The 24,916-nt window shown below is 43.7% G+C and overlaps 1 protein-coding gene across 5 annotated transcripts in view; it reads left to right on the top strand.

Moving 5' to 3' along the window:
• The window catches only part of NHS (NHS actin remodeling regulator), a 257,519-nt gene that overhangs the window by 227,834 nt on the left and 4,769 nt on the right, over window positions 1-24,916 (top strand). For 2 of the 5 annotated variants that reach the window (XM_027638147.1, XM_027638163.1), the window contains exons 2-8: window positions 3,089-3,241; window positions 5,411-5,544; window positions 14,022-14,084; window positions 16,375-16,567; window positions 19,828-19,959; window positions 21,221-24,175; window positions 24,664-24,790. In XM_027638147.1, the coding sequence (XP_027493948.1) occupies window positions 3,089-3,241; window positions 5,411-5,544; window positions 14,022-14,084; window positions 16,375-16,567; window positions 19,828-19,959; window positions 21,221-24,175; window positions 24,664-24,790 (3,757 nt within the window). Of the gene's footprint in view, window positions 1-2,611; window positions 2,707-3,087; window positions 3,242-5,410; window positions 5,545-14,021; window positions 14,085-14,776; window positions 15,472-16,374; window positions 16,568-19,827; window positions 19,960-21,220; window positions 24,176-24,663; window positions 24,791-24,916 lie in introns of those variants that run through there. The other 3 variants (XM_027638168.1, XM_027638156.1, XM_027638173.1) reach the window with 3 other exon arrangements.

Here is a 24,916-nt window from a genome sequence, read left to right as displayed (position 1 = left end):
CTTCAGCTCGCAGCAATGGTGCCCAGCTCCCAGGGGCAAACAGTGAAGGCCAGGCGAAATGTCATTGCAGAAGCACAAGCAATTTGCAAAGGACATGGGAGGACATGTGCAAAGGACAATGTGCAAGGAATGAAATGAAAGCAGGTCCCTTTTTTGGCAGACTCTCACTCACTCGTTAGCTATTTTCCTCTTTCCCTTTTCCAGGAGTCTTTTTCAGAGCTTTGCTGCTCTGAGGTTGCGATGCTGTTCCTCAAACATCCAGCCTAATTGCATTTGTTGTGGGTTTATACTTATTTGTCCTTGGGCCAGCATTGTCCTCTACCCTACCAATGCTGCTCCCTCCCTCTGAGCTTCATCCCCACTGAAGGCTGAGAACATTCATCCCCTTGCAGCTTGTTTTTGCCAGCACTTTTAGTTTCTATTCTGGACCTCCTAGAAAATCCGCTACAGCTTTTGAGTATTTTAAAGAATTGTTCAGTTCAGTGAGTATTGTGCAATATTTCTGCTTTCTTGGTGTCAGGGGGCATATTCCCTGATACTATGAATCGGAGATGCGGACAGGCACTGGCTGGGCTGTAGCACAGGGTACTGTAAGCTTCTTATTTGAAGATAAGCAATGTATTTGTGCTTTATTTTTCTTCTGGGACAGCACTATGCACAGCTCTGCCCGGTTTGCTGGCTAAGGGAGACTTGTTGGGTGGCTAAGAGGTTATGCTATTTTATTTGTGAACAGCAGTGTGTGTCTACAATAGTCAATGGGTAGCAGAATTGTATGTATACTAACCCAACTCCTACTTTTATATGTCAAACACTGTTGCCAAAGTCAGAAGAGCTTTCTACAAGCTAAATTTTGCAGAAAAATCTATTCTAGTCTGATGAAATGTCTGAACATTTCATAAGTAGGTAAAACTTTCCACTCACCTAATGATATCTGTCACAGGCAACTACTAGTGCTTCAGTCTAGACAGATTTTTCTGGGAGTAGGAAGGAACTGCTTGTGCCGGTCATTTCATTAGCCTCCAGGGTACAATTTGTGATCATGAATATCACATGCCCTCAGCAACAAAAAAAATGGGTGGGGTATCATTACTATTGCTTACAAATTTTCGTCTTGACTTGAGATTCCCAAGGAGGCGGTGTGGCTCAGAACGGGATCAGGGCAAGTTGCTTTGTGTCTCAGTCCCTTGTAAGTAAAACAGACATAGTGCTCTGTAATGGGTAAAGGAGATACAAAATCATCTCACATGAGTGAGGTATTCCCCTACTACAGTGGTGACAGACAGACAAGACATCAAAAGCTCTGCCCGCAATTTGGGAACATTATGTTATTACAATGTCAATAATTTCATTAGTAAATACTCTTGATAAACAAACACCGTCAGGTTGTGGTCATTCATCCTACAACCTCCCTCTACTATCAATCAGTTTTTTCTCCCCCTGGTACCATCCTTTGCACTGACATCATAGCCAGTTGCATGGACACTGCAAACGTGCTGTAAACTGAGTGAAACCCCACCTGCAAAAATCCACTGAGAAGCAAATAAAGGGTGCCTATTGGACGCAGAGTTTGGGGTCCCTTCAGTGTTGTTGAAGCTCTGGGAACCTGCACTCCAGCAGGTCTCTCATCATATTATACCACCACTTCCATCATGACACCTACAAAGTTCTGTGAACTGGGGTTTTTTTTCTAATCAAAGAAACTGATACAGTCTGTCGTCATCCCACACATGGCAGAGTGGTTCTTAGGTTTCTCCTCTTCTGTCTGCTCCCTCCTTCTTCTTCTCCTACTGTACTTCTCCAGTCCCTTTCTCTGTTCAAAGCACTGGTATGCCTTCAGTCTCAGTGAATATTGTTTTGCATTAAAGAAAGCAACAAAACCAGAAAGAGCAAAGCATGTCCACCAGAGAGCTGTTCTCTGACATGATGCACCAGCTACCCCTCAAAAAAAGGGCCAAAGAGTGCAAAAGCACAAAAAGTGGATGAGAGCCCTGAAATGTGCAAAGGAGAGGAGTGTGTGGCTGGTGAGGGGACCAACCCAAGGTATGCTGGCTCTTTGGCTCTTGATTGGTAAGGGAACCCCAGGAGGTACCTTCACTACCCTTCCTCCCGTGCATGAGGCTAGCCCACCTGTGTTGCACTGTGCTGTCCTGTGAGCAAAACACTTGCAGCATCTCCTTGGCATTAAAAGAAAGTATGACTGGAGAGACTGTATGTATTGCCTGTGGTAGAAGGATCAAGCCCAGTACTATACCTGAGCATGTGCCATGTGGTCTGCTGCATTACATGGGCTGGGGATGAGCCTGCTCCCTGTGGCTGGCTGGGGCAGAGAGCTGGCATCTCCCATGGCCTTCTGCTCCTGCTTTGCCCCTTGGAAAGATATCTGCTGTGTACACTGAGGCTGGGCACATCTCCCAAGAATACCGGCACTCCTGAGAAATTCTCTCAAACCTTTAGTGGACTTGATTCTTATAATTTTCAGAGGCAGACTTCTGGGATTTCTCTTTAGAGGAATTGAAGAGTTCCTGTCCCTCAGAAGTCCCTGTCTGTTAAGAGAACCTCTGTTGATAGGTGACAAGTAAAGTTGCTCAGCAGGGCGGGTAGTGAATCTCAGCCGTTATGCCCTGAAAGGCAGCGAGGTAGCAGCCTGTGTCAGAAACTAGTTGGGCATAACATGATGTAGTGAAAGAGCATATTGGTAGAAGAATGGAAGACCTATTCTTCCCACTGCACTTGCTCAAAATGTCACTGTGGAAATGTTGCGTAGCTTCTTTGTGTTTTCGTTTTGCTGTCTATAAAATTATTATCCCTTTGGTCCATATATTTAACACCAATACAGTATCATTTCACCTGCTTGCCTCCACAAAGACATTTGCAATATGGCAAAAGGCCATTGTCTAAATGCTAAGTGGTATAACATGACAACACAGAGAAGATAATGGTCACTGCTGTTTGATGGGAGGAGAGGTGCTATAACAACCCCAGTGCTTGTTCTTGACAATGCTATTCCAAGCAAGAACCTTTGCTTTTCAGCTAGGTTGATGTAAGAGAGACTAGAAGGCTTATCTCGTATTCTGTTTTTATCCTACAGCTGTCTCCAACCTTGATGCAGAGAGCAAACTGAGTGTCTATTACCGAGCACCTTGGCATCAGCAAAGAAACATCTTTCTCCCCTCCACCAGACCACCTTGTGTGGAGGAGTTGCACCATCACGCCAAGCAGCACCTGCGAGCCTTGCGCAGAGGTAGGTGCTCACACACTCTCTGGCTCCAGGCACATAACACATCTCCATGGTCCACTCCAGGCAGTAGAAGGGTGCTCAGGCACAAGCACACAGAACTGTGGGCACTGGTCTCCACTGGGTCTTAGTACTCAGGCTAAGAAATCATAGAACCATAGGATGATAGAATGGGTTGGGTTGGAAGGGACCTTAAAGATCATCCAGTTCCAACCCCTCTTCCCAAGGGCTGAAACTGGAGTCCAGCAGTATTACAGTCTTCAAAAAACTGAGCTGTCTGCTCAGGGTTTCCAAGCATGATACTGGAGGATACCTGTGTCCTTCAGGGGTGGCAGCTGAAAGCCAGGTGAACAGCTTGGAAAAGTTGGGCAAGTGTCCTGTTCCCAGACTGGGGAACACTTCCTGACATCACCTAACAAACTGGAGAGCTATAGCCTCAAAATCGAATCATGCAACACAGAGAGGAAGCAGGAGCCATCAGGCTCATAGTCAGGCTCCTGCATCCTTGCCATAAAGGGATTTTACTAGATGCAAACATTGGGATGGTCTTACAGCAGGATTACAAGAAGGCAAAAGATGGGAAAAGGTCAGTTTTCACTGGGAACCTAACGAAGGGAAAATTCTTTCCAGGACGCAAGTCAAAGCAAGCAAACTAGCCTGTCTTTCTTCTGTGCCATAAGGAAGGAGAAAATCCATGCAGGTCACCCTTAAAATGTTCAGCAGCAGCCTCCTGTGTTGGAAGTGTTTTGCACCAACAGCTCTAATTGCCTTGCTCATTTATTATTGTTATTAGCTTATAATAATAATCGATTACTTAGATCTGCAGAGCATCTGTTATCTGGATAAAATGTTCCAGTTAATTACCACATTTGACTGTCTCTGCAGATTTTAGCTCAAGAACATACTGTGGGTGCAGTATGTCTTCATAGCACTGCAGATAACAATACAGCCAAACTGCAACCACAGTAGTGCTGGAGTAGAGCAGAAATTCTTTTCTGTTCTCAGCAGCTCTGCTTTGCAATTGTCCCACGACCAGGCTGATCTCTGCCTGCCATCTTGTGGGCAGGAGAAATTCTGACAGCAGCACAGGAAGGCAGCTGTCAGAAAATGTCTCATCATTTTAAAGGTACAAACCTCAGTTTTGGCAATGTCCCATCCTGCACATTTAACAGAAGCTGTGCAGGTTGAGCAAGCATCATGTGCTGCTTTATCATATTTTCCAAATAACTGCATGTATGGGAATGAAATTATAATCTGAAATTTACCCTACACATGTTTATTGTGTCTCAACACAGAATTTCATTATCTCTTTATCTGTTTAACCAGGAACAATTAAAACGAAACATTAGGTTTTAAAACAGCTATGCTAGCAGCAAACATTGTTGGCTGGACATTAGCTATGTGTATCAGGTGAATATATTATCTCCTTCTAGCAGCACACCAGGCAAACAGCATTTGTCTGACTGACACCTAAAATTAGAGATGGGAAGTCCATGAGCATTGTCCCGTTCACTTGGAAGGTTTCAGAGACTTAGAACTGATGCTGGAAGAGGACTGTATATTGTGTGCCTATGGTGAAGGGAGACTCCTGTGGGCCTGTGGTGGAGATATCTTGACTTTTCCAGGATGATGTCCTTCATGATGGAACACAGTCCTGCCGCTGCAACAACTTTCATGATGTTGAGTCTGCTCAGAATCTAGCACTGCCATGCAGCCAGGGAAGAAAATCATATCTGGGGCTGTGTTTCTTTCCTTCTCCTCAGAGGGGCATATTTTATATGGGTAGAGTGCAGGCATTACTGCATCTCAACATTTCAAGGCAATAGGAGCTGCAGGTTCCCATTGGGAATGAGGCCTTGGGTCCCTAGTGCCTAGAAAGTAGCTCCTTTGTCACTTAGGATAAAGAGTATAAATCTCATTTGGGGACAATTCAACTTCAGTGAAGATGCTGGGGTGTGTTGTATGGACATTGTGCTTCTGGGCACATGGATGTCCAGTAACTGCTTGTCCCCTTCAGTTGCAACAGGGATCATAGGCACCACTCAGTAGGGAAGAGGAGAACCTTCATCTTTGGAATCCACTGTCCTGTCCCTGTCTCTGTTGTGTTGTTAATAGAGATATTTGTATGTTTTTAACACTCTGAAAGACTCGTGTCTTCTTTCTCATCCAAAACAGAACATCGAAGCCGAGGTGATAACAGAGAGCAAAAAGTCCAAGGCCCCATTGCTGTGGTGGCTCCCCCCTTTCCTCCCTTCCCTGCAATTTGCAGTCAAAAGAGGCAAGCAATAAAGGACCGGCACTTGCTACCAGTAAGTCTTTCACTACAGCTATCACACACAAACACGTTATTAGCATGGTGGGACATAAGTATGACAGTGTTTCACAAGTGCCCCCTCCCCAGGCCTATGCAGGTACAACACAGCTGACCTTTAAGACTATCAGCAGCACAACTCAGGTCACAGCTTCCAGCAGCCAGCCCCAGGGTGGCCATTTCCATTGAGAAACCTCTTTTTTTCACCCATGGTCAACAGACATACACTCTCATTCACACACTCCTCCACAGTTCTTCACATTCTCCACTCCTTCTTTATAGGTAGCACTTTGAGGACCCTCCTATAATTTCAGGAAGTGCTGTAATTTCATCCCTGGCATTAGCATTGCCAGGAGCCGAGAACTCAAGGTCTTTGAGTGCTGGCTTGAGGCTTGTGTGTATGCAGATAGGTTCAGCAGCACATCTCCTGCTACAAGGAGCTACACTTTCTTTGTATGTGTGGGCAATAGCCCTGTTCTGCAGTGTCCATCTCCATGCAGTTTTTGCAGATGCTTCATGTCTCACACGTGTCCTTCCAGCCAGCCAAGCGGGAAGTCCAGCTGAAGATCTGGTCCTGTATGTCTGTGCTGACTTGCCACACTGCTGCACTAATTTGAAATCATATTAGTGTTGATAATATGGTATTTATCATTGTTAAAGGAAATGCGTCAGATCCACAACTTTGACTGGGTCTGTAACTCCCACTGGCCTCAGCTGGACTTTGGTACTTCTGTGACTCTGGGTGTTTGACCCACAAAAGTAGCTACATTTTGCCCTGTGCTAAGAGCCATTGTATTGGTTAAATTCCACAAGTCAGACCTGGATTTGACTTTTAAGTGATACATTTGTCTAATGCCAGGCCTCAGTGGGATAGGGATAAATCTGTCCTGCATGTGCCAGTACAGAGACATTGGCATCTCCAGAGATGTGAGTACATTATAAGCATGTAGCTACGAAATCATCACTTACTTAGCTTAAAAAGTCCAAGTACATTCATCCTAATCCACTATATTAACCATATTTAAATACTATAATGATAAAGGAGTCACAGTGTAGAGGAGTCAATGTAAAGGAATCACAGCTGCCCATGGGTCAAAACATCAGCTAATCAGCCCATAGGAAAAGTTTTGTTTCTCATTTAAAAGCATGAAATGCATGATAAGGTTTTGATTAGTTTGACTATTCTGGCTTTTTGACTGCTTATCTGGATAATTTTGAGGAAGGCATCACCATCACTGCAGGCTTTGAACTTGTTAGATTTGCAGGCCTCATTATTCAACCAAAAGAAGATATCCTGATATTAAGGGACAGCATAGAAAAGAGCTGGAAGACAGAAAGGAGAAACAGACTTACCTATTTCTAAGCCATCATCAAAGCTATTACTGTTGTAGGATCATTAAAAGGTAAAGGGGAGGCAATGCCATCTTATGGATCAGAACCAGTTACAGATAAGAATTTGAACAGTCTATTGAACATAAAGCTCTCTTAGTATCAGATGGAGAATGAGGCATCTCTTTTGAAATTGCACACGCAGTGATGAAAGGCCAGAATCTTTGCTGTGTTTGGAAAACAACCAGTGTGTTTTAGACATTACTTCCATCTGTGGACCACAAAATAATAACAAATAGTGAGACTAACCCTCTAAGTCCTGTATTAGTTCACAAAATTAAGTCATGCTGAATGCAGATGTCTTGGTTTTATCAGAAAGTCCACCTTTTTTCTTTAAAGAAGGAAAATATTAAGCTTTGTGCCCACCCATATTGGACTGTTTTTGGAAGCTAACCAGGTTCAGTATTCCCGTGAGGACAAGCAAACAAGCTGCTTGGAGGGCTGTTGTTCTATCGATTTAAAGGCATCTGGCAATGTTCTGCTTTGGTAATTGCAAATACACCAAGGCCAGAATACTTCAAAGTGCCTTGAGCCATTTCTGAGAAAACTCCTTGTTCATGAGGCAACTTAAAAATTAAAGAGAATAAGACAAGATGAAGCTGCACATGAATGCTCTCTCTGGCAGAAGGCTAATCAGAGATTTTTACAAGACACTGCAACAATGAGTAGCTAATTGATATTGTGCCAGCCTTCATGATTTAATGATACCATTACAAGAGAAAGTTGCGAATGCTGTAATTGCCTAGCTCACCCTTTTTGGCATAAGCTTTTTGACATCTGCAAAAGTATATCTGCTTCAGAGATTGTTAGTAATGTTTGATATCTGATTCCAGTTGATTGTATCATCTAGACATCAATGAACTAAAGATGTTAAATGTACAAGAATGTTTATTCATAGCATAGCAGTCTGTTGTGTATTCCATTCTTCTTATGCATTGGAAAGGTGCTGAAGGAAGCAATACTAAACAATAAAAAACCCTTTTTGTGTTTCTTCTAAATTAGGAAGGGATCAACAGGAAGCTGGGAAATTTTTAAAAGTTACAGATCTGACTTTTCCAAACTGAGTATCTAAGTTTAATGCATGTATTACAGTATTGAAATAAGAAAATTGATTTTGAGAAATGTTTGAATTACTATTGTGAGACCTGTGAAAACTGTTGCTGCTGAAAGCTACTGAAAAAACAGGTCACCTATATCTAAGACCAGTCAAGATTTCCATATTTGTACCTTCTGGCTGCTGTTTTTATTGCTACCAATTAGGTGGCTATGAACTCTTCCAAAGATCTTGCATATTTTATGATAAAGTTAGAGAAAAGGAGTCACAACAGATGAAGATTAGCTTTTAAGTGCAACTACATTTACAAGGAGGAAGATGTCAAAGTACCACAAATTCCAAGCAAGGCTAAGTGAATTCAAGTCCAAAGAAAGTAATGCCAACCTAGATGGGTCTGGAGGGATGTTTTGGACTGTTCCATTACAAGATTGTTTTGTTGTGGAGAAGGAGTAGAGAACTAGAAATGGCATAGGCTCTTTAGTCTCTACTCTTGTTACAGGAAATGCCCTGATTTGTCTCTTGAAAGGTTCACTTAGCTCAAAGGCCAGAAGGGAATCCTTCAGGAAAGAGCGTAAGAACTTGGTATGGTTTATGCTGTTTATTGTCCCATAATTTATTCTTACAGTTTCATATAGAAAATAGTTACAGAGTTCCTGAGCCAGAGAGCAAATACAGAATAATAGCCACCAAGTAACTTGTCTGTGTTGACTTTGAGATTCATTTAGTCCAATTTTTTTAGTAAATTTATGTCTTTACCATCAACAGCATCCTGTGACAATGACTTTAAAAATCTGTATGAAAATGTAGGTTTTGTTTGTTTCAAACCTGATACCTCATCATTTCATTGTATCCCTTCTGGTTCTCAGACTACGAGAAACAGTAAGCATTTGATCCCTCATTCCCCTTTTCCATGCCCCTCATGGTTTTGCAGACATGACTGTACTTTCCTATTCATTTCAGTCATTCATTTTTAAAGCTGAAAAACTTTAGCACACTTAGTCTCTTCCTAGACAAAAGAACCTTACAACCAAACGCATTTACAAGTATCACTCATTCAGGCATTTTTGCCAATGAAGAAAAAAACCCAGCTCAAACCAAAAATAATCTGAGGAGAGTATGAGGAAGTTATGGACTTGTTAAAATGAGGAAAATACTTTTTACACATGTTCCCATGACAACCCTGCCTGTAGCACTGCTGAGGCCAGTCACTGAGTGTGAAGATGCTGTGTCATTCCAACTGCATTTCAGCTCTCTCTTTAAATTTCTCTGCATTTTTTCTTTCTCTGGTTTCCCCAATTCCAGCCAGCCAGACTATGAAATTTTAGTATTCCAGTTCAGAATGTTATGGGACATACTTTCTCAATTCCCATGTGGCACAGTTATTACAATAAAACAAAGGAGACGGAGCAAGGAATTCAGTGTTTGGAAATTTACACTCAAAATTGCACAGATTTCAGTGTCAGTTTATTCATAATTATAATCTGATCAGAAATCTAAGGAACAAGAAGCAGGAGATTATTTTCCAGACAGGCTTTTCCTCTCCCTAAGGCCTCTGCCAGAGCAAATGTGAACAGAAAATAATGCATCAGGTAGCTTTATTTCATCTCCTTGCCATTTCACAAATATTCCTTATAGTCTGCTTTAGGATGCTTTGCACAGCAAAGGGAAGGCACAACTGAATGAACTAACTTTCACACAGTTTTGTGCTGAATCCACATGAAGTCTCAGTAAAAAACAAGTGACTTAAGGCCCAGGCAAGGGTTGGGCTATGCACTTCCTATGTGCAAATTGTGCCTGTATCCCTTTTATTTAGAAATAAAACCTACCTGACATTATTTGTCAGACTGCACTTGTATAGCACTGTTTGTGCAATGAGCTTAATATCATGGAATGTTTATTTTGTACCTTTGTCTGCTGGAATGCCACATGTGGTATGACTTCTGTCACAAAACATGTCTTATTTTTGTCTTTACCTTGTCAAAACATTGGAGCAGTACATTGACTGTTAAAGGATTGTCAGTACTTTAACTGATTGCGTTTGTGATGTTCCAAAAGAAAAGAAAACACCCACAGGCAGATAAAATAAAAACTTGAGAATGAAATATCCAGAAATATAAATGTTGGGAGCAGGCAGGTGAGCAGGGTTGTGTTTGGCAGCAGAAATAACACCATCAGAAATATTCCCATTATTTTCTCTTCAGCATCATTTGACCGTATAGGAAAGCTGCTGTATAGGTACAAATATTCATTTCTAATTAAGTAGTCAACTGTGCTGTGAAAACACAGGAAAGCTGCTAGCCTTTTGTTACTATTTCTTCTCCTTTTACCAGGCCTTTAGTTTTTCCAATATGTAAATCAATACCATTTTCCTTAACTCCTGTGACTTAAGGAAACAGCAGGCTGTCCATTTCACAGGCAGAGAGAGGGAGACAGAGAGGTTTCAACCAGAGTCCCAGAAGGAGTCAGGAGTGTACTCACATGAATGTGGGATTGAACACTAGTTCTACATGTTACCTTTTCAGTGTGTGAATTATTGCTTTCAAATGAGTACTGTCCATCTTATTTCTGTGCTCCCACAGGATGAAAGCATACTGTATGTGTGTTCTTTTCACTGGACATATATGAATCTTGAAGATGCTGGAGCTACATGCTGATGGTCTTCCTTTATAGCTAAGGTTATCCTGTGAGGGAAATTTCCCCCACCTAGTGCTATAGAATCCTGAAGTCAGAATTGATCCCTTATGCTTTTTGTTAGCTGCAACTTTTAGGCAGCAGGAGTCAAAAATAATGCTCTGGAGAATAGCACTGTGCAGCAACTGATAGCAATCACCTCCTGCCCTTGCCAAGGCTGTGCCAGCACTGTCAGCACCAGCTCTGTGCTGCTGGGGGCTGTGACTCAGTCACCTATATTTCCTACAAGGTAATAGGAACACCTTCCCTGCCTGCTCAAACACAGCTGAGGGGGAAGGAATCAACTCAACCATGCCTAAATTGTTAACAAACATGTTGAGGATAAATGCTCCTGATGAGGCTTTAGCATTACCAAGGCATTTTTAATTACCTGCAGAAAAATGAGTTGTTTATTCTTGTGTTTATGTCCTGTTCACTAACTATGAAATCCCAGAATCTGCTGTAATGATATCACTATAGGTAAGGCAGGCTAGGTACATGGTTTAATACAAATGATGCTTCTTGAACTAGTCTTCCCTGTATGTTGAAGATGCTGAACAACAGTGGCATCTCAGAGCTTTGGGGGATGGAAAACAGTAAAGGGGCTGAAGTGGCATTTTTGTCCTGTTATTGGCCAATTCATTTCCTCCTCCAGATCCCAGCTCCGGGACAATAAATGGGGCAGACCCATAAATTGCCCAGGCTGGCAAGTTTGTCAATTGCTGATTTGCTTCTTTGTCACTGTACAGATGATATTCTAAGGTTTTAATTCATCAAAAGGGTGAATCATGAATCCTGACTTAGGTACCTGCAAGTTATGCTAAGGTCTTCCTAAAAGTGGGGGAGAGTGTTCAGGGGTGCTTCATCTCACCCTTAGTTAATTGCTGAATGAAGATGAGCTGAATTGCTCAGCAGCAGCACTGCTTTCTCTCTCTACAGAGGAAGCTCTGTTGATTAGTTCAGACTTGGACATCTGACTATTTTGTTGTAGTGCACAGAAACCAAAGAGTTCACACTGAAGACATGCAGAGCACTGAGAAATCAAATCATGTGCATATGCAACCAAGAATTTTTCTGCAAGGTAGTTTCATGAGCACAATGGCACTTCTGCAAGTGAGGTTGATGGGATAGCTCAGTAAATAAAAACGTTCACATTTGTCAGTGACTGCAGAATAAATCCCTATTCAAGCAATTACACAGCAGTTTAGTTTCAAAGCAATCTTAGCCCATTAAAGAAAAATGCATATGTAAAGTATTCTGGCTCTGTATTTAACGGATTGATTATCACTGTTGGTGTTTGCCAAGCACACCCACCCAAAGAAGTTCACTTTGAAAACTGCCTAAGTGCAGATTTGCCCATCAGACCAGAACAGCCTTGGGTATATAATAATAATTTCTTGCTTAATTATGTATTTACTCAGGACGTTTAGAGATATTCTGGTCTTCTGAGTGAATGAGAACTTTTGAAAAGCAGCAGTTCTCTCCTTCTCCCAGAATGGAGGTGTTGAAATGCTAAGGCTGTTGTTCTATGCCAGTGTGCCTCAGCTGTCTGACAACAGGCACCACATGGGAACAGGCACTAGGTGACCTCAGGACCCCTTGGCAAGGCAGTGGTAGCACCAGCTTTCTCAGGAGCACTACTGTGACAGCAGAAGCTGAAAATTCACCAGTTCACCTCTATTTTGTCCTCACTCTTAGTGATAGAAACCTACCTAGGAAGTTTGTCCTGCCATGCTCAAGCAGGGACCTGAGGCTTTGGCACATCAACTGATCCCTGTAGATATGTGGAACTAGACAGGTGTTTTCTTGGAGGCATCTGGCAGAGCAGCACATGGGGGTGTAGGGAAGCACTGCACCGATAGGACAGGCAGACAGTAACCAGATCTTGCTTGTCTCGACTGTAGCCCACACTGCTATCTCTGAGGCCAAAATTGAGGTCCTGCTGTTTCTCCTGGAGAGGTTTTCCCCTGAGTGGCTTGAGCATGTACCTGTGCTCAGAGGTCAGAGCAGGGGGTCCCTCTTGTCTTTTTCTCCTTGTGCACTGACTGGGACCATCACAGGCCATGGACATTGCAAACTCTTGTCACGTCATCAGCATTAGTCTCCCCCTACCTCAACCCTTCCCAGAGATCCTCCAACGTCCTATGATAAGGACTTTTCCCAGCTTGGAAGAACTATTTTTCCACTGGCCTGGGTAGAAACTAACCAGCTGGAAATATTAACTGGGAACAGCCCTCTTTTGATTTCTCCTCTCTGCTCTCCTGTAAGGCTTATGGGCAGCTCATCTGGAGGCTTCCCATGGTTTTAGTCCTGCACATGGGAACTAGGGCAAAGCAAGAGGTGGTGTGTATCTAAGAAGAGAGTAGGGCAAGGTGGAGAATTAGGCCTTTTGAGACTGACTACAGCTTTTTTTTCTTGAGAGTAGACCGTATAATGCAAGTCTTTCAAACTGAGGCTTGTGGTTAATCTGTCACAGAAGTGTTGCTAATGATTGAAAATGACTGAGAGGAAACATTCATAGAATTATTTGGCATTATTAGTCTGATAACCAATGCAGGGGGACATAATAACCCCCACAAAGAAACATGTGCTAGAGATTTCCAGTGTAGTCAACAAACCTGTTTTCTTTATCTCCTTTTTTTGTTTTATGTCCTATTTCAAAAGAAGTCAGTCCTCCTTCACTCCTTGCTTTCGAAAACAGGACATTGCAACAAACAAACAGAGTTTCTGCCAGAAGAGGATTTTGGAGGTGTAGGGATTCAGCAAGACCCAGCACTTGTGGCCATCACTGTCCTTTCAAGTGTTACAAAAAATGACAAAAAGCCAATTGGCTGTTGTCACCCTGACACAATGGTCACAACTGCAGAGAAGTAACGATATAATCAAAACCACACAGCAATCAATGTATTTGACAAATCACTCATCAGCATCGTATATATATTTATAGCTTAAAATTTAAAAAATTGCAAGAAAATCTTTTATATTATTAAATAATTTACTCTTATAATGTAATTGGATACATACCTTGTACTGTTTCAGCTCCAGGCAGAACACAGTTCGAGTTACCAAATCAATACAAGGCATTCTTGGGACAATTTAAGCATGTCTGTACAAGGAGGTTGAACCCATTTCACTGCAGTTTTGTCTAATCTGAATAAGCAAAATCAGCACAGACTTCACAGGGATCCAAACCACTCTGTTGTGGGGAATAAACCCATTGGTAGGAAACGCTGGAAATCTCTGCTTGTTTTGGCTCTTATGCTAATCTATTCAGACAAAAATGATGTGCTTTTACCAGAAATGTTTTGTGTATGTTTTTAATTTTAATTTTTTTTTTTTTTTTTTACATTTCACCTTTATAGTTTAACAGCACCCGTTCGCCCTCCCCAATTGAGTGTTGCCACATGACCCCCTGGAGTAGAAAGGTACTGGAAAAACAAGCAATCCTCAATTAACAGCCCTGTTTCACTCTTCTCCCTTCTAGATCCTAACCCTTCCTCTTGCTTGCTTTTCACTTGCTAACTTTACTGCGCTAAAAGGAGCCATTTCTATTTTTCTCATGTCAGTAAGACACAATAATAACATTTTTCTTCCCCTCTTTCATTCTTCACTTTGGATGGGTTTCAGAAGCTCATGGCCGTAAGGCCGCCTCCTCCTATCATCTCCTTTAAAAGGCCTGAACTGGGATTGACTCGATAGCGTTAGTGATTGCATTTAATTCTCTCGCAATGTTTTGCAACTGCCCCCGCTCTGTTTCCTAAATGGTAAGAAATTGTCCGGACAATGCCAGACCGACAGCAGGTATTTATTCTCTGGCCATTTGGTGATGCCACTGTTTGGAGAGGAGGAGCTCTGGCAGCCGGGGTCACTTCACCCGCTTTGTCCAGCACCTTATTGTCATCCGAGGGAGGAATCGGCAACAAATGCAGTCTGTGTGTGTGTGTGTGTCTGTGTGTGTCTGTGTGTGTCTGTGTGTGTGTGTGTGTGTGTGTGTCTGTGTGTGTGTGTGTGTGTCCGCGTCCGTGTGTGTGTGTCCACGTGTCTGTGCGTGTGTGCAAGGGTGGGTTTTTTTGCATGCATGCATCAAACTTTGGGCGGGGGGGTGGGGTGGGGGGAGTTACCTAGGAAACAAAGTCTTTTGTGCTTGAAGTTTATATGAGCTATTCACGTCTGCCGGGAATCGGCACAAAAGCTGCAGGCAGAAAGAAGGCTGCAATGTTTGACTGAAATCCTGCGTGGGAAAAAGGGGGTTTTCTGCGGGCGGGAGAAGAGGAAGTGTGCGTTGGCTTGGGTCTGGGGGTGCTGCGGGAGGTGACACTGACGAGGTAAGTGCGTGCCCTCCAACAGTTTAAATAGTAGCTGCTGAGTTAAGATCTTTAATGCTTTTGGGGCCAGGGCGTAAATGCTGTTTGGCAAGCCTGAGACGGTTAATTCCCTCGGGATTTGTGAGGAGCTTGGGTGGAGGAATGGCAGAAGTACAATGGCAGACGGGGCATGATCCTGTGGTGTCCCACACCCACCTGTTAAACGCCTTGCCAAGGAGATGCAAAGCAACAATTTTATCTTTGTCGTGTTTGCTACCGAAACTAAAACTGGCAAATGAAGTGTAAACTGCGGGCGTGAGGGAGAAGGCTGGTAGTTATGCAGCTGGGAATTCAGGACTGAAGAGAAAGGCACCCTGAAAGGGATTGTACTTCATCTTTAAAAAACGAGAGCCAGACAGGTGTCCTGAGCTGGCCGAACAGTTTTCACAGCTTTTAGAAGAATGTATTCATGCAAAAAGGGAGGAAAATTAGGCATAAAAAAGTAAAGGTAAGTGTTTTCCCCCTCTGTCTCTTCTAAACAAAACAGAAACTTTTTTTTTTGCAAACAATGAGACACCCAAATCCGAGTTGGTATCCAGCACCACAGGAAAATACCCTTAATTTATTTCTCTTTTACTACATTAAATTATAGTGGCCTTGCAAGATGGAGTGTTATTGGGAAATTTGTTATTTCCTTCAAAAGAAAACAAACCGTCTATGTTTCTTTTATGCAGTTTACTTTTCTCTCTTTATCATCTAGTTCTTCTTGTAGTATGCTGTAAAACTATGCATGGTTTCTAAACAACCCTTTGAATTTCTTTTGGTGGTGGCTACTCTTCTCTTTGGTCGCTGTCCCCCAGCTCCAGCACTGTTAACACCTGCCACTTCGCACCGCATAGCTGTTGGGTGGTGTACCATGATCTGCTCATGGTCTGAGTTTGTACAAATGGTTTTCTGAATTATGAGCGCGAGGGAGTGTCTTCTTTAAAACTTTGGGTCTTCTGATGCTTGAATAAATGGTTATCTGGGGCCAGTACGTGCTAGTAATCACTGGACACAGGAGTTCAGAAGGTTGCGGATGCAAATGAGGGCCCCACGTGTGTCTAACGCTGATGGTGACTGAGGGCACGCTTGCAACAGCTACCTGGGAATGCAGTACGTAACCCTTCTGACAGAGGAGATGGCCTCTAAATGTCACTGCAAATGTGCTGACTTCCAGTATGTTGAGGTTTTTTTCTCCTATTAGCAGGATAAGTTTCCATTGGAGAATAGCTGGTGCTGTCTGACTTAGCTAGAACGATTCCTTCCTGCATCCCTGTAATTGATTTCTGATCTATGTGTCTGCTTTGTTTCAAAATTAACCTCGTGTGCCTGAGTGGGAGACACTGATTTTGAATGTATTCATTTGCAGTCCCATCCACCAGAGGACGAAGATACAGATGTCATGTTAGGGCAGAGGCCGAAAAATCCAATACATAATATCCCTTCTACACTGGATAAACAAACCAATTGGAGTAAAGCTCTACCTCTCCCAACTCCAGAGGAGAAAATGAAACAAGATGCCCAAGTGATTTCTTCTTGCATTATCCCCATCAATGTCACTGGTACAAATCTCTTCTATTTCTTTTTGTATTTATTGCATGGTTCAAGGGAGGTCAAGTACTTATTTTGTTTAATTTATTTGAAGTCACAGGATTGTGCAGTCTGGGGGCAAAGACCCTAGCTTGAGGATTTAGTTTCTGGAAGACAGTGGGCTAATTTCATCCCTTATGCGTGACTGCTGGAGTCGCTGAAGCCGCATCTAGGATTAATTTGGCCCATATTTTCAGAGTCATGTTATACAGTGTAACATAGCCCTGGGTTCTCTGCATAAACAATGTACTTTTGTTGTGTATATAACCTACAGTCTGTATTTACAAAGACCTCAAATAACTTTTTGAATGTAGCTGACTGAAATAATGCAGAACACCACCAAAATTAATCATATGATTATCATGTGTAGCAGGAGAAGAGAAACTAGAGAATGTAGGCTACTATTTGCAGTGCTTTAAATATGCGAGGCATGAATGTGTAGCACGCAAACCATCGCTCTGAGATCTCTTTACATGCAGCTATGCTGAAGGTATAGTAATGGCATTTTCTTTTGTTTCTATAACATTTGGATACAATTGACTAGATTTACTTGAAGGAGAACTTGTTTATAGAAGCATCAGGTATACCACTTATTAAATGTGATAGATGACTTATTTCCAGAATCAAAAATCAGAATGTTTTCTCTTTCTCGTTTTCTCTTTCTCTCATTCCAGAGGGCTATGGTAAACATAAAGTTGATCTGAGTTTTCCTCAATAATATTTCCAAGTACCAAGTTTTGATTAACGTAAGAGGATAAAGTGGACTGACTTCCACAGTTATAGACTTCAATATAAACAATCAGAAAAAAAGCAGGGACCTTTCAGCTAGCCTTCATTCCCCAGAGAAAATATTTGTATTTAATTCTATTTTCCCAGTAACTGGGAGGCTGGGCTAAGGTCACAGCCCTCACATCCCATTGTTCTTTCCCGTGTCTATCAGCAGTGCACCAACCTCCCTGCAAGACAGGCTGTAGGATTCACCATGGTGCTGGGGAGGGCTGTACGCCCATAGTCCAACTTCAGCCCCCAGCCAAGGGGCTCTGGGCTTTTGGACTTGCAGCGCATCTGTCTTACAGCACCATGGTGACCAGTCCCCGTCTGCTCCACTGTCAGCTGCATGAATTCTCCCAGTGACAGCAACACAGCCTTGGTTCTCCTCTGCCCCAGCAGTGGATCTGACACTGCAGTGCCACCAGCTCTGCTTGCCCAGGGAGGTGGCAGCCAGGAGTGGGTGACCCTGTCACTGGGATGGTGCTTCTGGCCAGTCAGGGCCCGAGTGGAGGACAGGCAGCTAGCTGGCAGAACTGCCTGCATAGACGTTTCTGGCCAGAGGTTGGGACCCGGCTGGTCAAGGTTGCAGGCTGGGCACTGCTACTGCAAATCCCCATGGAAAGTCATAGATAATGTGGCATATTTCCATAAGGTAAATCTGGTGTTAAAATTATGCTCTTTCTGGATTCAATATAGGACCCTAAAGGGTGTAGGTTTTCTAAGAAGGCTAATGTCACCTTATGTAGTCAGAGGAGAGTTAGGTCTGGGACCAATGTTAACTTTTCCAGTAATAGCCATTTTTGCCTAGACTCCACCTGCCATACATTGGAACCAAATTTCCACTGATCAGTTTTACAGATCAAGAATGGTATGTAATCTTCTGGATGTTTATGTGTATCATTCTCATTAGCACTAATGGGAATAATTTGTATGCGTCACGGGGAGGATATATCCTCTTCCACTTTCCTCTCGGAGATGACCCCCGTGCATCTGGCGCACAGAGCATGTTCGGCTAATTCACAGTTGCTGGAAAACCAGCAATGATGCTGATTGATTTTTTGTTTCAAAGAGTTTGCTTTCAGTTCTCTGTTTTTGTTTTTTAAGCTTCTCCCAACCCTGAGAAATGTTCACTTTTTTGAAAATGATTGTTGTTGGAGTTTATAGCACCTTTGTTCCATATTAAAGAAAGTTCTTCCTCTGCTTATTCCAGGGGCATTGGTGGTTACAGGACATCTGTCTGAAGCCTCTATTTCACTGTAGTAGATTTCAAGAAGAACTTTTACAAGAAAGTTACTTTTTAATGTTTTACATTGTTACGTAATGTAATATGTATGTGTATGTCTGTGTATAATTATGTTTTTTATAATTATACGCTATTAAAATAGAGCTTCTTATCAGGATTTTTATTTTCCTTTTGTTTGGTTTAGTTTGTTTGTTTTTCTTAAGATTACAAACCACTGTACTGGCAATCCTTATGTTAGTGTCTTTATGGACCTGGCACATTTTTTCCAACCTGTCCCACGTCAACTTTAGAGAGCGTGAGTGAGTGTATGCTTATGCAGAAAGCCAGCACAGATGGGCACTGGTCTTCTGGTTGGCCTCCTTTTAACTCTATTTTGACAACACAGTGTAAAAAACAAAGCGAAAGATACTTTCCTGTGCTAATGCCATGGAAACATAAAGAAAATAGGGGATTCTCACCTATTCTATGCACATTAGTTTATCTGGTCGTAAACAAATGTGCTCGTGAACGTGGGCTTCTAAATCTAAACTGAGGATCTTGATTGCATGACCTGATTCCCTGAGTGGACTCCTACTATGTGCTGAGCACATGTGAAAATCAGCACACTTACTGATGTAAAGAAATAGCAGTTCCCTGTTAATGTCACTCTTGGCCTTGTGTCATTGTTACAGAGAATGCTCTCTAAACTTGCACGGTGACTTGGCCCCATTTTAGCTGTCTCCTTCCTTTTTGAAATGTTAGCCCCCTTGGCATATTGGTCTCCTAAGAAGCGCCCAATTACTGCAATATGGCATTATAACCTTAAAATGTCTTCTTATGCTTAGTTGCTTAAAGTAAGTCAGGCAATAGCTGAATAGATAATGCTTTGCAGACAAGTTACTGTCATTATCCCTATGACAGATGGATAAATAGCTATAAGAAAGATGCCCTGTTACCAAGAGCTCTCAACTCTATTTGCCTTCCTGATTTTCTTTTCTTTTCCTTTTCTTTTTCTTTTCATGCCTTCTGTTATTTTTGGCAGACCAGGCTGCTGAGGGGGAGCTGGAATTAGATGTAAAACTGTGATATACTGTGATATAATTTACATAAGAGCTACATAAGGGCTCCCTTATGTTTATTCACAGGCTTAATCCAAGCTCACATACCTCCACTGTGTTCCAGCCATGAAAATTTGTTTACTATTTCTAAAGGCTAATGAGACCTATTTGTGGGTTGCAGGAGTTGGTTTTGACAGAGAGGCTAGTATACGCTGCTCTCTTGTTCATTCACAATCTGTACTACAGCGGAGACGAAAGTTGAGGAGGAGGAAAACCATCTCTGGCATCCCCAGAAGAGTGCAACAAGAAATAGGTGTAGTATAAATACAAATCTTCCGTAGATAGCTTTCTAACAAACTTAAATTGCAGGGATATGAGCTGGTAGCTAGCCTTCCAAAGAAACGAAACCTTTAAATTGTAAATGCTTCTGGAGTTTGGGAATGACATGTTTTGTTTTTTTGATTTACGACAGTAAGCAAAGCTATATTACTCCATATGGCCTTGAAGGACCGGGGGCCTTACTGAGTAATATAGATGTACGTGTTCAGCTCTTATTGTGTAAATGTTAATCAGTTCTTTTTTTTTTTTTCATTTTATTTCTGTTATGAACCCATAGTTATGTGCATAAAAAGTAACTAGATTAAGTGAAAGTTTTTTCTTGCATGAGGGGAGCTTAAGGTAAAGAACTGACAGATGTTGCTCAGCAAAGTGGTGATGAGCTCACAACAGCTGGATAACTCAGCTTATATCGTTGGATATCCGCCTTAGAAACAGCTGCTGGTACCCTACAGGAGCTTTGCTAAACCTTTATTTTATTTATCACACTCCTTGATTCCTTCTTTTTATTCTTTATTACCAAGAATATTTGCCTGAAATCTATCTACTTACCTCACTTTTTGTAACAGATAAATTAGGAGCAACTCTGTTGAGGGTGAATTCTGTGTAAAATTGTTATTAACCCAAAATGAAACTAACAGGATTGTTATTTCTTAATGTTCATGTACACCTGAAGATGGCTCTGGTATCTTGGTCCGTTGCCACGAAACTTCATTGGAAGGAAAAGGAATGTATTTATCATAGGGAATAAGGAACTAGAGAACCTATGAAAGAAAGATCCTGTTGCCTTGCAAATATTCTTGGCAGTAAAGAAGTAGATAATAGAAATTCTGAACAGACAGGTAGTCAAAATAGAATGATTTTTAGAAGCTCATGGAGTGTTTTGTCCAGCAGCCACTCCTGAAAACTGTCTTTAACTAGTTCAAATAGAGTGACAAAAACTGAAAACATAGTATTTATCTTAATATTTACCACAGTAAGCTCAGCTCCACAAGAGATCACACTGCAGAAATAGGAGAACAGAGATCACATTGCAGGACTAGGAGAATATCCCTACCTCACTGGCATGAGGTCTGCCTTATATACATTTATAGCCAACTTAAATTTTGTCCAACACTCAGCAAGATTAAAAAAATAAAGAATACAGCAGATAATGCTTCTTGGGTTACTCCGCGGGTTGTCTCATGCCAGGAAATGTGCAACTCTCTCCCACTCACCCAGCTTTCCGTGTGTCCTAGATTCAGACGAGTCACCAGTGGCGAGAGAGCGCAATGTGATTGTGCACACAAACCCAGACTTCTCTGGCTCCAGCAACAGGAGGTCGGGGACCCGGGACTCGGAGTGCCAGACGGAAGAAATCCTAATAGCTGCTCCCTCACGGCGACGGATTCGTGCCCAGAGGGGGCAGAGCGTTGTTGCCTCCCTCTCCCACTCTGCCGGCAACATCTTGGTGCTGGCAGACAATGGGGATGCCATCTTCACTGCCGCTGTAAGCAACCGCATCCGCTCGCGGAGCCTTCCTCGTGAGGGAGCCCGGGCCAGTGAGGGCCATCAGGATGCCACTACAAAGAGTGGAGGCTATGAAGCAGAGCACTTCCTAGCTGGTCAGGAGAGGATCCCGAAAAAGGGAAAGGAGGTCTTGATCAAGCAGGGTTCACAGGAATGCCAGCCCATTGGTTTAACTTGTCCTCAGCACCTGCACAGTCCTGAACACAGCGTTGGCGAGAGGGGGAGATCGCGGCTGTCGAGGATGGTCGATTCAGGCAGCTGTGAGATTTCGTCCAACTCAGACACCTTTGGGAGCCCAATTCACTCCATCTCCACAGCAGGAGTCCTGCTCAGCAGCCACATGGACCAGAAAGATGACCACCAGTCCTCCAGTGGCAACTGGAGTGGGAGCAGCTCAACATGTCCCTCCCAGACATCTGAAACCATTCCTCCTGCTGCCTCTCCTCCGCTAACGGGCTCTTCGCACTGTGACTCTGAGCTGTCGCTCAACACCGCTCCCAATGCCAATGAGGACTCCAGTGTCTTCACAGAGCAGTTTGGTGACCATGCAGACAAGGTCAGGGGCCACAGGGCGAGCTCCTTCACCTCCACTGTGGCAGATTTACTGGATGACCCCAACAACAGCAACACAAGTGACAGTGAGTGGAACTACCTGCACCATCACCACGACGCCTCCTGTCGGCAGGACTTCAGTCCTGAGCGTCCAAAGGCAGACAGCCTGGGATGCCCCAGCTTCACCAGCATGGCCACCTATGACAGCTTCCTCGAAAAGACCCCCTCTGACAAGGCAGACACTAGCTCACACTTTTCTGTGGATACTGAAGGATACTATACCTCCATGCACTTTGACTGCGGTCTCAAGGGTAATAAAAGCTATATTTGCAACTATGCAGCCCCAGGCTCCGAGAGTGGCCAGACCGGGAGCGTGACTTCCAGCCTGGCTGACTGCACCTGGCAGGAGTGCATGAGCCACAGGAGGCAGGGACGGCAGAGCTTCTCACTGAAGAAACCAAAGGCAAAGCCAGCCCCACCAAAACGCAGCTCGTCTTTGAGGAAATCAGAGGGCAGCACTGACCTTCCTGACAAGAAAGAACCAAAGATCGGTGGCGGACAGCATGTCTCTCACACTGCCAGGGAGATGAAGCTGCCCCTTGAATTTTCAAACACACCTTCCCGAGTGGAAGGCCCCAACCTGCCAGCCAAGCAGGAGCTTCCCTGGGCAAACCAGGGTGATGGTGGGTTAAAAGACACTGCGTTTGACACCACCGATATCCCCTCCTTTAAAGATGAAGGTGCTGAACAACCTCACTATGCAGACCTCTGGCTTCTGAACGACTTGAAATCCAGTGATCCTTACAGGTCCTTGTCCAATTCAAGCACCGCTACGGGTACTACAGTCATAGAGTGCATCAAGTCACCAGAGAGCTCTGAATCCCAGACATCTCAGTCTGGGTCACGAGCTACTACCCCATCCCTCCCCTCTGTTGATAATGAGTTTAAGCTGGCCTCTCCCGAGAAGCTGGCGGGGTTAGCCTCACCTTCCAGTGGGTACTCCAGCCAGTCGGAGACACCCACCTCTTCTTTTCCAACAGCTTTCTTTTCGGGACCCTTGTCTCCAGGGGGGAGCAAGAGGAAGCCAAAAGTACCAGAGAGGAAGTCATCACTGCAGCAGCCACTCTCAAAAGACAGCACTGCCTCGGTGAGCAAAGACCTTGAACTTCCAATTATACCTCCTACTCACCTCGACCTAAGTGCTCTTCACAATGTCTTGAGTAAGCCCTTCGCTCACAGGCACCAGCTGCATACCTTCAGCCACAGCAAGCAGAGCGCAGTCGGGGAAGCTCTGCAGCCCAGCCCTCCCTCCGCCCTCGCCATCACACCCTCTGTTCTCAAGTCTGTCCACCTCCGGGCAGTCAACAAGCCTGAAGGAGTGAAACATAAAGGCAGTACCCCAGACCTGCTGTGCATACAGGAGACTGCCTTGACACCGACCGATGTTTCTCCAGGTAAAATGAGGCCGCTCTTAGCTAAGAAACCAGTAGCACGCCAGTACTCTACAGATGAGCCTGTAATGCTGTACATTGACACTTCCCTGACAGAAGCAGGCCCTGGAAAGCCACCTTTAGAGAAAAGCTCCTCTTTTGGCGGGCAGAATAGCTCTGAGCAAGAAGCTGTAACTTCAGCAAGTGTGAGTCTGGTTGAAATTGAACCTGGAAAGGACCAAACGCACCTGGTTGCTGAATGCTTACCAGAAAGGTCTCTGAATCAGATGTGTGCCATCTCCGTGGATGGGTTTCAGAAGGGCTCAGCTGTCCCCACAGGTGACGACGAAGCAAAGAAACCCATCCAGGGACCAGAAATAGTGTGTGACCTTCAGCAAGTGCAGGCTCATCAAGAGCTCTCCACAGGCAGCGAGGGGAGGCTGGAAGCTGGGCCTGTGGATGAAAGCCCAGCTCAGGCTGAGGGACCAACCATCAGCTATCAGTTTAAGCACCAACCCGATGTAAGCCACCATGTGCCTGGGAATATCGGCTATGAAGCAGAGATGGCAGCAGTTAATTCACTTGGTGAAGTGGGTTGCAAGGAGGAAAATGGTATCGCATCAGGTATCCCAACCAAAAGTGCCTCTGAAGACAGCAGGGCAGACAAGACAGTGGCCAGCACAGACGAGCCTTCACTGAAAGGTCAGTTGTGAACTCTTTCTGTATCATGCAACTTTGGATGTGACTAGTAGTGGAGTCAGAGTAGGCTGAAGTTGCACATCAGCTTATCTCTGTGGGTTTAAGCACAGAGCCCTCCAAGTCTGTTAGCTGGTCAGCCAACGCAAAGATATTTACACCTTTTCAATGTATTCAGACCTTTTTTCTTTGATATTTATTTCCTCCCTTGTGCTGCATTTCAGCTGAAAAGAGAAAAGGGAGGAGCATTGGCCCGGGGTACAGAGGAGCCTTAGTATCACAGCTGTGCAGTAAATGGGAGATCCCATGTTCAGTGCCTCGCAGTGCCCCTTTTATGGGCTCCAATATGCAACATTCACCATGTTTAGATTAGAGTGTAAGGTCTGTATGGTGGTATCAGCCACTGGGCTGTGAATAGAGCTGGTGCCTTGCACTGGCAGTGCTGTTGCAAAGTGCAGTGGGGTCTGACTCATAGCATGGCTTCTTTCCTTAAGAGTCTTCTCCAAGCGATGAGTCCATCATGTCTCCACTGAGCGAGGAGTCACAGGCTGATGCTGAGGATGTCTTCGTGTCTCCAAACAAACCCCGCACTACCGAGGATCTGTTTGCAGTCATTCACAGGTGACCTAACCTTGCAGCAAAAGAAATGGTAACATGCATCCCTGCACAGTTGCCCACTAACAATAGTTACAGGTTATTCCATGCTTAAGTTTTGTCCTGAAACTGCCTTCTTTAGTTAACTCATTT

This window comes from Corapipo altera, unplaced genomic scaffold (assembly GCF_003945725.1).
Source record: "Corapipo altera isolate COAL_440 unplaced genomic scaffold, ASM394572v1 0, whole genome shotgun sequence".
Classification (NCBI taxonomy): Eukaryota; Metazoa; Chordata; class Aves; order Passeriformes; family Pipridae; genus Corapipo; species Corapipo altera.
Note: the sequence above shows the minus strand (reverse complement) of the source record. Positions and strands in the feature narration are given on the sequence as shown.